The sequence below is a fragment of the Labrus mixtus genome, chromosome 9, assembly GCF_963584025.1.
Source record: "Labrus mixtus chromosome 9, fLabMix1.1, whole genome shotgun sequence".
Lineage (NCBI taxonomy): Eukaryota > Metazoa > Chordata > Actinopteri > Labriformes > Labridae > Labrus > Labrus mixtus.
Window position 1 is genome coordinate 2,673,258 of NC_083620.1, and position 19,172 is coordinate 2,692,429.

Sequence of the window (19,172 nt, forward strand, 5' to 3'; positions counted from 1 at the left end):
CATTCACCACAGGGCCTTACATTATTCAGACCTTAGAGGTATTTCATCTTCCCTCTCCCATTCCCATTGGTCCTCCCCCCTTTCCCCGTTTGCCTTCCCCCCTCCAGGTTCAAGGAAGTATCGTTGAAATGATTCCATTCCTTCTTTTTCCTCCTCAATCCCACCCATTAATGTACCAGCCAGAGTTTTTTCGAAGCCTCTCATCAAACATGAACAAGCACAGGGTGTCCCTCACTTGTGGAGCCTTTCATCTCAGACTCCAGATGACTTAGTCATCAAGAAGCCTACATAGTGCTTCAAATAAGTGAAGTTGAATGGCTTATGAGTAATACTTTATATCTTTGTTATATTGATGAAATGTTTATTGTTAAAGTTAAGTCATTTTTTTTGCATCTGCTCGAGTAAATTGGTAGACGTCATTACTTTTTTTTTACAGTTAATATGTTAGAAATGTGATCTCCTTACTTGTTCTCGTCAGTACACATACACAGGCCTTTTAGACCAGCTGGGAAGTCTGAGAAACATATTTAGGTAGCCTGATTATAAGAAATTGCATCACCAGCCTCAAAGAGTCAGATGCACAGGTATCAGAATCCCTTTGAGAGAGGATGTGTATGATTTTTGCACTTTTGATGAAAAGGCTGTTCTTGAAATCTGTTTAAAGTTTGAAATGAAAGGCGTGTGCTTATCAAATATAACTCCTATGCTTCGTTCATTATGGGTAGAAACTGAGGTTATATCATCTAGGGTATCTTCAACATTAGATAACATGTGTCTTATGTTAAAGGCCAAGAACATTGACTTAAGTTTTTCCAGAGTGTAGTAGCCAACTGTTACTGGTTATCAAGGTCTTAATTATGTCCTTATGACATTCTTAAAGTTTAGCTCACTGACTGGTTTCATCCAGCTTCATTCATAGGTATACATGTGGATCATCTGCATAACGATTGAATTGTGTTTTTTTTATACAAATCCTATAAAGAAGGTTATAGAAAACATGACAAGTCAGAGTACTGATCAGATCATTTTACACCTGTACCGTTGCTGTCACTGTGCTAAGGTGGATTCTTAATATAATTTTAACAACTTTATCAAAAAAAGTATCAGATATGAATCGGCTACTCTGCCTTTCAAGTAACTCATGATGCTAAGCTTGGTTAATATCATCATGGAGTACAGGGACACTTTTTACTATAATAATCAAGTAAGAATGAAAGAAAGCCAGGAACTTAGGACCAAGGCTTTTGCTAATTATCATTTAGCTTGGCTTTGTTCCTTTCTCAGTTCCTAGCATTTACTCTATGTACCTTGTTTCAAATGCCAACAAAACCTGTGTCAGCAGAAGAGAGTGTTGGTCGCTGGGTGTGAGGCAAGGGGGATTATGGGATTTTATCCCTTCAAAGAGTCAGCCTCCAGTAAGGGAGAAAAGACAGCCCCTTTGATTTTTCACAGAAGCAATATATTCATGAGTTGGACCTTGAAACTACAAGGAGACAGTGTAGTGTGCCATATGGAAAACATGTGTTTTGATAGCACTTGATAACTTGGAACATTTGAAGAGACTTACCCCTTAAGAAGCTGTAATTAAAAAGAGGGCTATGGCTTTAAGAATAAAGGACTCTCTCACTGAATGTGCATGAGGGTTGTTTTTGTCGAATCTTGGTTTGGTAACAACTTCAGGCTGCTGAAACTTCAGAAGATGTCCTGGCTTTGAAGGCATGTATGTATAAAAAAACCTTAAAGATAACAGTAAAGAGCAAGGTGTAACTTCCTGTTTGGCTTTAAATAGTCAATTGATATTGGTGGGGCAGACACAACCATTTTAGCAGCATGCTGAGCTGTGAGTATTTCACCATTGTCTCATCAGTATACCATCTTCTCAGCCACTCAGCTAAAAACTAGCTTTGTGTCAGCAATACGAATCGAAGAATATTATGTATTTGCCTTGTCAGAATTACTAGTTTCATGCTACAGTATAATCCATAATTAGAACATGTTTATGGATGACAAATCAAAACAGAATATCTTCTGCATTTAATTAGGTCTCATGATAAACCTTTAATTGACAGAATGTAGGCAGATGATTGTTACCTTGCCTGCTAGATGAGGCAGTACACATTACTCAAATGGATTTGAGACTGTGTGTCTGATGCCAGCTATATCCAAATCCAAAGTTTGTTTGCTGAGCTATTATTTACTGTAGTGGCAAAATAAAAAGTCCCTCATAAAACTGTTATTCAGGAAGGCATCACTGAAAGTACCTTTGTAGCAGAAAATTACTTCACATAAAGCATGCAGCATAAACACCAGCAGTCATGCATGTATAAGAAGTAGATGGTCAAACATGTTTTCTTTATATGAAATGCAGCATGAACCCACACAATAGGATATTGTCAGCCTAAATGAAACAGTGAAACACAAATCTTTTCCTCATGTTTGTGCATCTGCTAACCTGTGTCTAAAACCACCTTTGTGTTGGTTTAATCCATCCTCCACACCAGTGATTTACACTAACTGCTCAAAATAAGGCATTGCACCATCCGAACATCCTCCCTCAACCCATTTTTCTCTGTCCTTTCATTCCTCTCACCCCCTCTATCTCTCTCTGTCCCTCTCCCTTCTTTGATCTGCTGTGTTTTAGAACCAGAGGTCATAAGCTTTGGACGTTGCAAAGGCCCCAGCCGGGCCAATGTGCTGACTGAGGGGATATCGGGCTTGACTTTGGGCAGTGTAAAAGATCCAGGCCTGTCTTGTTTGTCTGTCTGTCCGTCTCACTGGCCACACTATAATAAGATTGTAGGGCTCTGTAAGGCGGATTTACTGGAGCACAACTCCCCCTAGGGCCTTGTCATAGAAACGGGTTCCTCCATTTTTCACCCTAGTCTCTCACTCACTCCCTTTGTCAAATGTATCTTTCTTTCTCACTTCCAAACTCACCCACTCCCTCTAAACCTCTGGTGTTAGCTCCCACGTCCTTTCGTTCATTATGACATGCTTTGTTTCTGTAGGGTAAGATTGGACCTTAGAACAAATAGAAGCATGACGTTAAGCTGAACAGAGCTGAGAAAGAAGACACAATGGAGGAAAGGGAGGGATGAAGGATCTTGCCTCAGACGGGGCACCAGCTACCATATCACAAGTCCTCTCCACATTTTATCTCTCCCTCAACTTGGCCATGTTTATTAAGAAGGACTTTCTCCATCCCCTAATGGAATTTCCAAAAGACTTGTGAATACATACAATGATACATGCCTAATTGTTCTGTTTCTAGGTCAGCTAATGCAAATTAAAAAACCATGGTTATGAATCCAACTGTAACCCACTCCTAGATAAATGCACATCTCTTTAGGTTCTGGAGGAGCTAAGCCTTTTTAACCTTTTTTTGCCAGAAGGGTTATAGTACTTTTTATACCATGGTTCAATAACAGGGACATTAGAAATGTTACGCATTGTTTTTACCTGTAATTGCAAAGGTCCTCACCTTTTCTCAACCTTGACATTAAACCACTATCCTACTGCCTCATATTAGACATGCATATTTGTTGCAGTTTTTTTTTTTACTTCTTTGCATGCATTATGTAAAGCACATGATATTTGTTGATTTACATTGGCAGCCATCCAGCGCAGCTCATAAGCCTCACTTTCTTTCCTTTACAGTTTCTAAAAATTTGTAATCCATTGACCAAACCTCTTCAAAATGTTCAGGGAGGATTGTTTTGATTGAATCTTTTACATACAATTACCTTGAATACCAAAATATTGGCTGAGCTTCTTCCTAATGAATGACCAAAAGTCAAACCTTTCGAGCTGTTTTCTTGCCTTGAAAATAATCCTGTAACTAAATCTACTTTGCACTCCTTTCAATAGCAATACTTTCCTCACTGCGATTACAGGAACATAATGTCGAGCAAATGGAGAAAACATTGTCTTGTACATTCATTTTGACTGAAAGACAGCACAGGAATTTGAATGTGGAATGCTAAACTAGAAATGTTTCTATTAGATTGTTTTCAAAGTAGGAAAACTGTTTGGCATAGGTCTCGATGCTTTGTAGTAGTTGAGCATCTGACTTACTCTCTGGCTAGTTTAAAGTGGCTTTGGTTTTGGTATAGCACTGTGCTGTTGTTGATGTGCAACTCTTACTTGCTCACACATTTGACCTAGAATATATTGTTGGTAATCATCAATACGCAATCAATAAGGTTGTTGTGTGGTACCAGCCCCTGAATTTTGTGTTGTAGGTTTGACTTATTATCATCTAAGACTGAATACATATTCAAGAAGCAAGATACTGTTAGGTTTGTAAGACTTCAGTTTATGTGCCATACACTGTCGGTGAACTTTACACCCTGAGAGATACTCGTCCTTGATTTTCATTTTATTACTCAGTTTCATACTGTGTGCATATCTGCCACAGAGATGAATTCGGATGTGTATCATAGTTGATGTTGACACAAACGATGGGGTCCAAAAGTCCCAGCTGTGCACACTGTGCGGTGAATGAGGCCAATCCAAATGCAAGCACAAACTCAGATGAAGGAGAGCTAATTCTGGAGCACTGTGTCATCCATTTCACAGAAACAAAAGCCCTTCTGCCAGACCATAAATAACTGGGGAAGTATGGAGCAGCTTATGTATACCACTCAATGCCCCTTTTGATCTATTCTCCAAAGCTTTCTTTCAAACAATGAAGATTATTTTCTTTCCGTTAAGTGCTGCACATTACCTGTTTTTTTATTATGAAAAAACTACAACAGACAATAAGTAAACGTGCATAGTTGGGAAATTAGGCTTTTTTTTTTTTTTTTTTATACACCAATTGGCCATAGATAGTGAGATGAAGTGTAGGTCAATTCAAAGAAAGTAAATAAAAGGTCAAGTATTGTGTGGAAAAGATTGCAATTCTGTGCTTTCAGGGGTCGTCCTAGCCATATCTTTCTTTCAGGTGAACTCTGACTCTTACTCTTACTGCTGAGGCGGGGAACAATTAAGTAGGAGGCAGGAGGTGAGAAAGGAAGCAGGGAGCTCTTATCGAGCCTGCTACACAGAGCTTGGTTGAGCCCCAGGCTGCTGATGATTGTGGGTGCACTGATTACAGTGTCCAGCCTAAGGAACTGAGGGGAGCTGTTGGGCACAGGTCTGCCAGAAGTCCCCTATACATCCATCGAGCATTAACTCCCACTATTAGGTCAGATTTAACACGCACATGATCTCTACCTCTTTAATATTCTTTACACTGCAAAGCTCCCTCTCTTTTCTGACATCCAAGCTAATATCTGCGGGAAGCCCACAAGATGTATGAGCCTGCAAATACTGCAATAAAAAGTCATAAATGAGTATACCTTCAGGGTCCAGGAGTTCCTCTGTTAAAAGGAGTGGACCTTGTTTTTCTGCCGACTAATGATTTGAACATAACAGGTGGTCCAACAGAGCAGAAGGACCTCAGCAATTTGTTCTGTCAGACCTAGGCTGCCAAAACGGACAGTCAACCCTCTGCCAACAGGAAAGTGTGCCCTCTGGCCAACTGGTTAATGTACATTTTGAAACTTTTTCTTGATTGACAGTGAAAAGCCTGGAGCTTAAGACTAAACAAACTTGAAGAACTGCTGAAATCCACCAGATGATGTCATCTGTATGGGTGTAGCGCATTTGAAACAAGTGGTTTGTGTGGGGCCTCTCTTCGCCCCTGTGTCCTGCGTCAGCACTGACTCATTGGTTTCACAGCACAGAGCTGACATTTTGATTGGCCAAGAGATCACTTATGGGACAGGGTGTTGGCCCCTGTGAGGGTGGACGGGTGAACAAGTGGACAGGCGCCCAGTGAGTGCTGATGCATTCACAGGCCACATTTGGCCTCCTGTGGAACATTTGACAGCATGCACTCGTGTCTGCTGAGCACAAATGCATTCTTTCATTGAATAGCTGTGGCTTTAATCACAATACCGCAGACACAACATCTGTGATTGGAAATAGTTTTTGTTCACATACATGTCCAGGACTATGATGTTTATTTATTCAATTAAAATTGAAGGAAATATTGGAATTCAAATCTATTTAGTAGCGTGATAATAAAAGCATAGGTACCAATATTTGCATAACCTGAACACCCTCTGCAAGATCCCAAATGAGCATATGCTGGCTGGATAACTTTATTTTAAGCACTCAGAATCCCTGGGAGCTATCGGCTCATTCAGCAATTAAATTAAAGGCAGGTAGTTAAGTTAAATGTTGTAGAGCCAAAAATATCTGTCACATTCAAGCGTGTAAGCTTAGTGGAGCTTTGCAGTATTGTACAGCCTTTCCACCAGGTGGAGGGGGTCGGATATCTCTGCAGATCACCACCCCTCTCTAGACACACACACACACACACACACATACACTAGCACACACAGTACCACCATCCATAGCTGCAGCTTCCAGCAAACCCCCCTGACGCCTCTGGCTAATTCCACTCAAGCCCGCCGGGCTGTCCAGCATCCTCCAATAAATTAGCCTTGCTGCTCCCCCACTGAGACACAGGCCCTGACAGTCTGGCCAGAACCCAAAGTCACTGGATGGCGCACACACTCATTATTATTGCTTCTTTTTTAGTGCAAACCAAGGTCTTCACTAAGTAGCCTGTCAAAGTTGTTTGAAAAAGTTGTGGACAGTGTAAAATGTCAAACTGGTTTGCATTCATCGTCTTTAACAGAACAGAACTTATTGGAAACTTTTTTAGAGATGCAAGTGACTTTGCTTGTTATTGCTAAAATACTTCTACTATTACAGTATTATTACAGATGTAGAAATGTGTACCATCCCACTCTTTGGCTCAGACAGTTGCAGAGGATGATTGTTCACCATAAGTCCAGCTCTGTTTAAGGCCTGTTATGGGGAAGCTTTTCATTGCCAATGTTGCTAAATATTGCCAAGTGCTATGGTGTATTCATGTTGGGTTTCTCTAAATCACATAACAAAAACTGTCTAGACCTGCTCTTTGGTTAAGCATCCTGAGATAACTTTTGTTCTGAGTTAGGGCCTTTGTATCGTTTAGATAATAGCTGGAGTGTCTATGTTAAGGCATGGTTGTCCCTCGTAGGACAAATAGCAATGTACCTTTGTATTACCTGACCACAACTCCCCTCAGCTGTTCCTTTGAATAAGCTGTTCCTTGACTGACCTTGTCAAAAGGGGTTAACAAACGAGTAATCATAATATTTTTTTTCTCTGACTTCACCTGCCAAAATCTATTTCCTGTTAAATGAATCCCCATCCCGCCTCTCTTCAGTGTGAGAGCGTGACGTGTCTCAGCATCTGTCAGATAGTGATGGAATTCTGGGTCATATCTCCGACTGTGTATTCCGTCTCAATTTCCTCTACCGGCACGCTTTTGCTTCCTATCCGCAGCATCTGCCTCTTGTCTCAAGTTTGGATCGAGACAGAGTCCTCATTTGACATCTCTCTTCCTCTCCCCCTCTCTTCCACTTCCTCAGTTCTATTCAGCCTGCTGTCAGTGGGTGCCCAGACGGACATGAAGAAGGTCGTTGGGGACAATGCCACCTTACCCTGCCACCATCAGTTCCCATCTTCAAACTCTATTGACATCGAGTGGCTACTGCAGAAACCAAACTCCAAACAGAAAGTGGTGAGATAAGAGTCTCTTTTCTTTCTTAATAACAACCTTTGGTTTGTCAACATATTTTTGAAATCGGTCCACTGAAGATTATTTGCCAGATAAATTACCAAAGAAGTTGTTTGTAGAAACCATCTGGCTTTTAATGTTCACTTTATGGATTCTGTTACGTTTGCCAGGAATCTTTTTAAATGGATGTTGTGTTTTTATCCACCTAAAATAGATCTTTAGTTCTCTTGCGCTCTCTCTCTCTCTCTCTCTCTCTCTCTCTCTCTCTCTCTCTCTCTCTCTCTCTCTCTCTCTCTCTCTCTCTCTCTCAGTCTCTCCCTCTCTCTCTCTGTGTATTATCTTTCTTCCATCTTTCTCCATTAAGTCATGCTGATTGATTTCCAACAGGAGCCATAATAGTTGCACATTAACTCAATTCCCATAGTTACTGTGGCACTTCAAGTTTTAGTGCCTCTCACAGAGGAACAATCATGCAGCTGATTGTCCCACAACTCGTTTTTTTCTTGTAAACTTACATAGACCTGGGCCGGTTTAAATATGAGAGCAACTTCAATATGTATGTTTTTAAATGTCGCTGTTATGGTTCTAACCCCTCTCACACAGAAAAAGTCTGAGCTATGTTTTTGAAATGTAAAGCTGCTGACACCAAAAGAACTTGACTGTTTTAAGCTAACAACTAACATTGTTGCAAATAGCTTAGCTTAACAGACGTAGCAGTGTAACAGCAGTATAGTTTTACTTAAAACAGCGAATGAGACTAAAGATTTCTCCCGAGATATAACTGTAAACTCCATCGCCAACTGTCATCTGATGTGAGGCTGTACACACACTCCTTTGAGAGAGAGAAAATACACAGTTTCCAAAAATGTTAACTCAAGGGACGAAAACAGTCAACGCTGCACAACTGTCACTTTAGAGTGCTTTTGCTTTCATTGCAAGTTAGTTTACTTTTGGTTCAAAGCATAGCATTGAAGTGTGTATCTCTAGTCTTTTGAATTTTTTGTATACAAATCAACAGCTATGTAAGGGGGAAAATTGCATACAATTTCATGCTTTTTCAAGCTAATAAACACAAACCGAAAGCATAAATACCATATTTATAATGTCTGTTCTCTGCAGGGGAAACGCTCTGCTTAAACATAAAACTGAATAAAACAATCAAAAGATGGGTCGTTTTCTTTAGATTTTATAATGTATGCTAGCACATCTTCCGGTCCTATCTAAAGCATCACCTTTGCTAAAAGTCTTAATGTAGCCTTAACTTAGGCTCTCTTTGTCTCACTGCCTCTGAAGACATTTTGGTATCGTTTCACTGGTTTTAATTCATTGCCTTTCTTCGCCCAAATTGAACGTAGTATCTGATAACAGACAGAGCGTTAAAGCTCACAAGCTTTCTGTCGGAAGAAAGAGATTTCCTTTCTCTTTGGAAGTCATTTGTTCATTCACTGATGTGTTGCTTAGCACAGTGAAACGTTACACCCTGAGAAAGACATGGAAAGAAGTGTGTGAAGGGGAAACAGAGGGGCCAAGGCTTGAAAGAAAAAAAAAGAGGGGGGAAAACAAGTGTCTCACGCTTTGATGAACAAGAAGGGTGCTGCCACATTGTGATGAATATTTAACAGGAGGATAACATTGAAGGCGCGATTAATTAAAATCAAACGTCTGAAAATTTGATTAGGCTAGAGACTGTGCCTGTAGCTGAATGAATAAATCATTCTTTTGTGTGCTGGAAGGCCGTGTTGAGAGAGAAAGAGCATCATGTCAACATTTAGCCTCTGCAAGCTAATGTACAGGCAACATGTGTAAAGGACACAGAGGGGCAAGAGAGAGAGAGAGGGCACTGTATGCATCTCATAAAGGTTTATCTCAATTCTGTAAAAGAAGTCCTATTTGGCCTCTGCAACTAGAAGTATACATATTCAAATCAGTGTATTAAGCTAGCTTGGTGACAGCGGCGGCACCAGACAGGGAAGGATGTAATTTCCACAAATAATGTAAACAATGACAATAAGCTGCTTAAAGCTGAAATTCTTCCCACAAATTATCATCCTTTCTTGGAAATTACACCAGCAGCAGTGTAATATGTGTGAGGGTTTACTGTGTGCTGTTGATGGATGCAAGCAAATGCAAAAAATAACTGCACTTCAAGCTCAAGATATGCAATGTATTGATATGTGTCATGACGATTTTGGTCAACTGAGCTGATTAAAATCTATAAAACGTGCAGTCAAACATGACAGTTCCTTTATTTTCTGTATTCTTTTTATGATTTCTACTCACATGAATACATTAACAATACCATCAAACAAAAAAATGGGGCGCTGGTAGCCTGGAGGTTAGTGCACACGCATCAGTGTACAGAGGCTAAAGTCCTCAGGCGTGTCATTCCCCACTCTCACTCTCTCTCTCTCTCTCTCTCTTTCCGATTTCTGACTCCTTCCACTGTCCTATCTCTCTAATAAAAACACACAAAAAAAAGAATAAAATAATTACATTTCCTGAGAGTCAAATATCTGAAATGTGTACAATTTTTTCCAATGCTACCAATAAATTCAAGTTTCAAGATTCAAGTTTTGTATTTGCCACATGCTCATACAGATGTGAAGTGAGATGACTGTTCTGCAAGGCCATGCAATAAGAACACTCAAACATTACTATAAGACACATTCTGTTTATACAGTAAAATGTAGAAATAAAGGTTAAGACAAGAAAAGTATATAAATATACAAAATGTAAAAAGATGTAAAGCATATCAAAGTGCGAATGCAGTGTGAAGTGTAGACGTGTAAAGTGTCTTGGTGTTAAAATGAAATGTTCACAATGTGTGGTTGTGTTTGCATCATGTATGTTGCAGTCACAGTTGCAAAACCGTTGCATGAACCACATTTGTGTGTTATCTTGTCTGAAAACTGATTCTTCTATAACTCATGTGTGATCTGTCTTTACAAAGTACATTTATCATATTAAATAGAAGGATAAGATTTTTTCCATCAGCCCACAGATCAGGCAGAAATCAGTTTTTTGTTACACTTATTAAACGTTTATGAAACATCTAAACATAACTTGGTCAACAAAATAAAAAGTTCCTGTTGTAAGTTGTTATAACTAGACCAAATGTTTCTTCCGACAACTTCTTACACATTCACAGAGGCTAGAGAAGGAAGGGACACTCCATGTCTGCATACACTATTTTAATTTGTACGGAATAAACAAACTGACTCATTTTAATTGCAAACTATGCAAACAGCCTGCAGCTAGTTCTCTTAAATTCTTCTTAAATTCCTCACACTCGCTGGCACTTTTTCTATCTCTGTGCCCGTGTCATGAGTACGTGTTCAAAGCATGCAAAGGCATAACTAGAAGCATAACCCCTCATATGCATTTAGTTTATGCTCAAAAATATGTGAGTAATGCATGCCCAGAGATCATGAGAGCACTATAAGTGTGCCCACAGGCAAATGCTTCTGAAATATTTCCCATTTATTTAAGTGTCAGGGCCATGTCGCTCTCTGCCTGTGGCACAGCAACGTCCTTCTGTTTGCGTTTTTATGTGTGTTTGCTCTGTACATGTTTGCTCAGAAGCTACTGTGGTGTTGGTGTGTAAATCTGTGTGTAAATGGCCAGTCGTCACCTGTGATACAGCAGGTGCCCCTTTGACTTAGGCGCTGATGCACTGTGGCACCAGCATTTAGCAGTCCCCATCTGCAGGCTCTCCCTGGCCCTGAGTTATAGGCCAGTGTGACAGCTGTGTTTGTTTGTGTTTGTGTATGTGGATGGAAAGAGAGAGAAAGAGAGGGAGAAAGAGCCGAAGAGAGACAAGGAGAAGACAGAGATAAACAAACAGAATAAGCAGGGAGCGAATAGGTAAAGAAGTCAGACATTTGAAGACATTTTATCAGATGTCTTCTTTGCACACTAACATAATCTGTAACTTCCCCATTGTAAAGCAATGCAGGAGTGTTTACTTCTACCTACTCCTTGTAATAGCTTTAAAAAATCTGCATTATACTTTCCACTGTTTGTAATTGTTATTTATTTTCTGTCTGTTTTTTTATGTTCACCTTTGTCTTATGTTACATGTTCGGAATAAAAAACTCAAATCAAATCAAAATCAAAACTCAAATTGTGTCCCCTTAGAAGGTGGCATGGCAACATGACTGGTGGGAGGGCACGGGTGGTCCAGGGAGGGGGCTTGGCACAATAGGTGGCCTGGACCCTCCTTGAAATCTGATTGGCCACCCGCAGGTGCGATGCAAAAATCTTAAAGTAAGCATTTTTCCTCCTCCAAGGGGAGCATTAGGGCATGACTGGAAAAGATTGAGAATCACTGCCTTAACGTTTAAGAGTGATTTACACAAATACAAATACAAAAGCAAGGCAGGAAGCAGAAAAAAACAACAGAATGACTTTATGTACAAGAAAGGGACCCACATGTTATTTACTGTAAATCTGCTTTAAATACAGATATTTGTACTCACATGTCACTCTGACACACACTGCATGCACACATATGTAAACACATCAACTGCATATTAACATCAATGCATCAGTGAGATTCATTCAGTAAACAGCTACATTGGTCATTCTTACTATAAACTGTGATTGTGAAAATGACTGATGCAGTGCTGCTGGCCTAGTCAGAGGGAGGAGTGTGTAAACAAATTACAAACGAGACACAAAACAAAACTTGTCTGAATGTGATCACAAAATAAAATGTTTTTGGCGGCAGACATTTGTTTAATTATCCAGCCTTTTTATTTTAGCCGCAGTGCTAAAATCCCACCAGTGCCACTGTGGGCATTTCAATCTTTCATCTCAGCACCAGAATAGATTTTTTATTTGGTCAATTTGACAGCCCCCCCTCGTAGGGACATCATAAGGAGATAACAGCGCTGACAGATAATCAGCTAAATGAGCACTGGTCGGATACTGGCATTCCAGCGAAAGCATTCATTTGTAAAATATTATTTCCCAAGTGTTAATTAAAAAGTGTTAACAATGTTACCCATGAGTGCTGCTATTCTGTTTTTACTGAACGATGTGCACCCAGTGGGAGACTATGTGGATATGTTGGAGCTGTGCCTACACCGTCATTAGGAGTTATGCAATGCTAAATGTTAATGGCAGACTACCAATCAAATATATAAAGCGTGACACTGTTGGGACATGTTAAGTGATATGAAAGAGTTATTTTGGGGGATGGGCTGCATTAATTAGATGAATACTGGCATTGGCTACAATTAAAATGTTAGTTTAAATTATCAGTCGCAAAAGAAAATTGGAAAAATCTTTCTAAAAGGAGGAAGGCAATTACGTGGCAATGGCACGACTGTGATTTGATAGCGCTTAATGCCAGGGAAGAAGACAGTAGGATTTAGTCCCACTAACAAAGCAGGACGACAAATTCCCGCTGTTCAACATTTTATCTCTCCCTCTTTAGGTCTGCCTTGAATATGATAAACAATGTTCCAACATCTCTCTTGTTTTTCTTTCTTTCCCATATGTATGTAGATCATTACCTTTTTTGGCGGCCAGGTGTACACCAATGAGGCGACAGGTAGCGACGCCAGCCGCCTGTCCTTTGCTGGGGAGTACCTGGGAGGAGACGCCTCCCTGCTGATCAGTGACCTGCTGCTGACCGACTCTGGAGAATACTACTGTAAAGTCAAGACCGGGGGGAAGTACCACTGGAGCCAGGTCAACCTCATTGTGCTGGGTGAGTGTCGTCACAAACACATACTGTACACTGCGGTCTGCACAGAGATATGCACACACATCAGAGACACTAAACCATTTGTAAACTGCATATACACTCAGTGTGTAACACGCATGCACATAGCGACCTAATCACTGCATCATTAGCCTGGCACATTTCCTCCGTCATGCTGACTGATCTAATGATTCAATTTGATTCAGACAGTGTGATTTGATTTTTTTGCTCGTGCTGTTTGGGTTCGTTCAGATTGGTTTGTTGATGAGGTGAGACCAGAAACATAGGACCCGGTCTGCAAGTGCATAGAATGATTCATTCCCTCGGGGTCTGAGTTACAGGCTAAAGCATCAAGTTGAATTCTCTAAATTCCCCGCTGTATAGCACAGGCTAATACATTTAAGAGAGAAAACAGACAACAGACCCTGCTCTGAATTCAAGGGAAATCTGTAATGAAATTTAGCCGATCAACAACATCGAAAAAAGCCAACTGCTATCAATCTAACTGCCAAAAACTCACTTAGAAAAAAAAGGATTTGCACAAGTCATGTCTTTGCTCTTTTCTACTTGTTTTGAACTCATAAGCAGCAGAGTCATCATTTTACATTTGATCTCCTTTAGCATTCTTTTTTGTTTTTCCCAATTTGTCAAATATACAGATAGTTATAAACGGCTTAGCGACCAGCTCAGCGGTTATATGTGTCTCCGCCGGCATATAGCTGAACAACTCTGAAGGACAGACAGCAAAAAAGGGGAGCTGCATGCTGCACCACAAAAAGCCGTCAACAAAGTCCAGCGGGAGGAGCAAGATCGTTCTCAATGTCAGAAAAGCAGGCGATTTATTAAAACATCATGGGAGATTAGTTCAACCGGCGGTTATTGGTTTTCTAATGGAACAGTCTGTTAATCCTCTCGCGCTCTCCTCTCTCTCCTCTCTCTTCCATAAAGACGTTTCAGTGAGTTAGTGCCTGGATTTTTACAAATTGCCCTCAGCTTTGCGGTGACACTTTCGATTTTGAGAGAGACGGACATTTGCATTTTTTCTTTTTTTTCTCTTTCTCTCTCTCGCTCCCCACGCTAAGATAATAGCTTGGCAGTCGAGCTGGTAGCTGGCTCGGCATGAGACAGTGTGTGAGTGAGTGGACGAATTTGTGCGCACGCCAGGGTTTATGCCTCCAGTGGTTGTGTTTGTGTTTGTGTGCAAGCTTGCATGTTAATGTGCAGATGACATCAATGTTTCTGCATATTGACTTTGTGCATTTGCGGGTGTAGATTTTCATTTCAGAGAGTATGTGTTGTATGTTTGTGATTGTGTATAAGCAAATGTAAAATGGGTGTTCTTGCTTTTGTGTGTGTGTGTGAGGTTGACCATTCCAACTGTCCCTGCTGCAGTTTGGTCCAAATGACCCTGACAGAGCTGGGAGATACGCAGACTGATGGGAACATGGATGGGGAAAAAAATACAGATAGACACACAAAAGGAAGTCATATGCATAACATATGTAGCTTTATGTACTGGCTACTTTCTACTGTTGCCACTTTGCTGACAAGCAACAGCAGCCAAATTCAGAAAAGTCAACACTGCGGGACTGACAGTGATACAAAAATACAGAATAGATGTTTAAATATAGCTCTCTTCTGATCTAAAAATAAGTCACATGGGAGGGAGAAAACAGTCTGCCACTTCCCCGCTTTGATAGCTCTGCAGTGCCTCTCAGCGTGAATCCAAACAGAAGCAGCTCTAACAGGGCTCAGCAGGCACCAGCTATACTGTACGCTGCCTCCAGCTACTGGACTGTAACTAAAACCTTTGACCTGTGGAGAACATATTACCACAAGCGTTCACCGCCAGCTCTGGGGGTCACATTGATCCACTCCCTATGGGACTGTTTTCATGCGTCTGCGCCTACAAAAAGCCATGGCCAAAGGCATTTTATTCTGCAGCACTGTCCGTCCGTCAGTCTGATCATCCAACTGTCTTTCCAACAAACCCCCTCGTTCTTTTGAACTCCATATCTCTGGCTGACATCATAATGTGCTGCAAAACAATTTTCTGGCCCTACACAACAAATCCATATCTGAAGAACAGAAGGGGGGAGAGAGTGATCATAATTTACATTTCCATCAGATATTTAATTGCTGGCGGTAATCTTTGGTGCCGACCTTGCAACTGTGGTGATGATTGTGCAGATCTTCTTCGCTTCCTGGTTAAATGTGAGTGTGAAGCATCAACCACTTTTTAGATTCTGCAGCAGAACATCTGAAGCCCTGTCTACCCTCAGGGCTACACTTACTATCTGACTCAGCTTTATTGACCAAGCTTGTGAACATTTTCAAGAAATTGGAGTCCGTTATGTAGTCGCTCTCAATAAATGTATATGCTGATTTACAGCAAAAAAAGAACAACAAAGTCCAAGTAAACACAGTCAAGTCAAATTGGTTTTTCTGTTTTCTCAATATATCTCTTATGTCACAAAGCTGAAATTTGACACAGTTGACTTAATGATCTGCAGGAAAAACAACATCATCTATTCTGGAGCGAGAGAGAGAGAGAGATTGTTGTTGTGAGACACTTGATTGATTGGAAGAGGAAAAGCACAGAAAAGGTGTTTTTCTATTTTTTTTGTTGTGTGTATCAATTCCGAGAAAAGCCATGCTGGATTCCCTATACTTAATTCAAACAATAAAAACAACACAATGCAATAGAGATCATATATATAATGGACAACTTTAAATAAAATGTATAGTGTATGTTAAACATTTCAACCTTATGTAGCTTAACAAGTCATATACGTTCTTATTATTATCTCTCCTCTGTTCCTTTGCACTTCCTTCCTTTTATGCAGAGTTTTATTCTGAAGTGATATACACTGGTGCTGGACAGTTAAATTTCACTTTCTGTATGAAATAACTGGTGCTTCAGTCCATTTTCTGTATAAGGAGAGGATTGAAAGTGAACTATAATTCAGCTCCTTTCAGACAAGTTTAAAGTCATATTATATCAAGCCTTCTTTATTATAAATGAATGCTATATTGATTTTATGATTCATAGGATACTAAAGTTTTTTTTATAAAGGCTATAACAGTTCGATATTAGGAACTCTGTCTTTGTTCTGATATGTATTATTTGCACAGGCCACCATTTACGTAACAGAATGAATACGTCTCATATTCATTGTACACTACATAAAGGATCTTTTTATGGTGCCACAGATTGATGTCTGGCTCAATGTATCTTACGAACATTGAATAATTAAAACAAAAACTTGTGGTCATGAATTAATTAGCTACGTTTAAGAAACAACACATATTTCAGACTTATTATATTGTATGTAAGTGCCTTTCAAATGTTACTCCACTGTAACAGGAGGAGCAATATGTAAGATATCTACTGATTAAAATCATAAAATTACCTTACTATATGATCAGATATTAAGAAACCAGCTATGTTGAAGTGCTGGCTTCTCTGACAACAATGCAGCAGCCAGTATGTCCTTCTTCTAACTTTAGTTTCCCGTCCGAAATGGTCCGTTTCTGTTTTGATCAGAGAACTATAGGAGGTTTTAAGGCATGCCCCTCGGTTTGCCAGGCAAAAGGACAAAACCAAAAGGTGCTGCAGCGATGGAAGCGGGAAAGCGAACCTGTTCAGATAGAACTGACCCGACCTAAAAAGCCTTGGCCTTTTCTTAATGAGCTCCACTATGAGAAACGTGGTAAAAAATAGGATACATATTGGAGATGGTTTTGAAAAAAAGAGAGAGGTTAGAACGCAGAACGGTTTCAAGACCGACAGAGAGCTGGCTAAACACGAGACAGCTCTCTCCAGTGATTTGAATTTGGACTGCAGTACCCATTTTAAATGCTACGCTACAGAGTTACATATTGCTCTTTAAACTTTGTGTTCTTGCTTTATTATCTTGCTTTGTTATTCCAGCATGATTGATTAATGGCATCACCTTAATGATGTTATATCCTATGCAAAAATCAAAGCATTTGTGTACACATGTAATGACCCAAAGTTTGCCTGTTTGTTGCTCACTTGTATTTAAACTTTTTGATTCCAATGTGTTCTTACAGTCAAACCCTCCAAGCCAAGATGCTGGATGGACGGCAAACTCCTTGAGGGTACTGATGTCAAGCTGAGCTGTAAGTCCAGCGATGGATCTGATCCCATCAGCTACAAGTGGGAGCGTGTGCTGGACAAAGGCAAGAGCCTGGGCAAATTGCCAAACTTGGCACTCATAGGTAAGGAAAAAATAATTGGCACTTCACTAACATGCTGATTCACCAGTCAAGCTCTCTGCAGAGAAATGCTATAACGATTCATTTCAATATCACTGCTTTTTTATAGGCTGCATTTATCCAAGGAAGAGTTTTGCTGAGTAAACTGCCTTGGCGTCACCTCTTCCAAATTCATGCATTTGCAAACAATAGCCCACGCAAGTACATTCTCCTGGTGGCTCTATGAGCTGATTCAGCAGAATAATTAACTGCCTAACTAAAGGGCACTTAGATGGATTCAGATTGTTCTAATTAGGCCATTCATTCTACATGCCTTTCCTATCTTTACACACCAAAGACCAAATCATGCACACTGTTTTTTCCTCCTCCAAGAAATCAAACAGAACCCAGCACTGTGATTTCTAGTTGTATTCTGTTGGGATGTGTTGTATAAACAGGAGCACCCAGGCTGATGTTGTGATCTGATGAAGAAGTCTGTGGCGATGAAATGTCAGCCTTGCTTGTTTTATACCTCCATGCATGAAGTCAGCATGAACTCTGTTTTCAAAATAAAAACCCAGAACTCAACTGGCCGATCCCATTATAATCTGTAACCAAATCAAAAAGAGAAACATTGGCTTGCTAGTCGAACTTTTTATTCACCTGATTTAGATTTTGGCTTTCCTCTTGGTCCATAACCAGGCCTCCAAAATAGTAACAGACACTATTTTCATCAGAGAAGTTAATGAAAGGGCATTGTCCCAACTGTTTACTCTCTAAACAGGCTTAAAGACCCCCATGGTGCCAACCTCTCTCTGTCTCAGTTTTCCCTCCAGTGTTCAACCGGCATCCAAGATGGCACGCGCCCCGGACAAAAACCTTCAAATTAATGACCTCCACCAAACAACACCTGTTCAGCCTAATTAATTTTCATTGGACGATAACACACAGTTGCCATTATTTATGGGTCTGGTGAAAGGTAATATCACATGGTTGTCAGTGGTGGGGATGACTTAATATCCCATGGAGCCGAGAGGCTCCATCGCTCTCTCAGACTCCTGCTACTCTCTTCAAGTCCTCCTCAGCGTGCGGGGCCTTGATTCTTAAATAAACACTCCATCAATGTCTCTTGCCCCCCTCATGCTGTTTCCTTCTATTTGTCTCGTGCTACTCAGCTGAAGAATACATTTCAGCTGTCTCTGCTGTCCTGCAAATGGCAGATGTGCACATTTCATACATTAAACAGACAAAATAGTTATTGTTAAAAATTCCATGTATTGCCAAACCATCCCTTTTCAGTCTCCTTTTCTTCATTGTGTTTAATTCTTCAGATCTCAAGAACCCAGAGATTGTGACCCTGAGGAATCTCACCATGGACAGCTCGGGTGTCTACAGGTGCACGGCGAGCAACGACGTGGGAGAGGAAAACTGCACCATTGAGGTCACGATGCAGCGTGAGTTTTCGGAGGTTGAGTCGATCTCCGGGGCGTTCACCTCGCACCAAACTGCCACACTGATTGATTGTTATTGTTTCAAACTGCAGCTAGAAATAGTTTCATTCCCTTCACCTGCCTCCCCCGCCCCCGCCCCAATACGCACACACATCCTCACCTCTCCAAT

General features: G+C 40.5%; 1 protein-coding gene across 1 annotated transcript in view; it reads left to right on the forward strand.

Moving 5' to 3' along the window:
• The window catches only part of clmpb (CXADR like membrane protein b), a 73,627-nt gene that overhangs the window by 45,265 nt on the left and 9,190 nt on the right, over window positions 1–19,172 (forward strand). Inside the window, exons 2-5 of the mRNA XM_061045947.1 lie at window positions 7,473–7,624; window positions 13,133–13,337; window positions 17,409–17,576; window positions 18,884–19,006. Coding sequence (XP_060901930.1) covers window positions 7,473–7,624; window positions 13,133–13,337; window positions 17,409–17,576; window positions 18,884–19,006 — 648 coding nt within the window. The remainder of the gene's footprint in view (window positions 1–7,472; window positions 7,625–13,132; window positions 13,338–17,408; window positions 17,577–18,883; window positions 19,007–19,172) is intronic.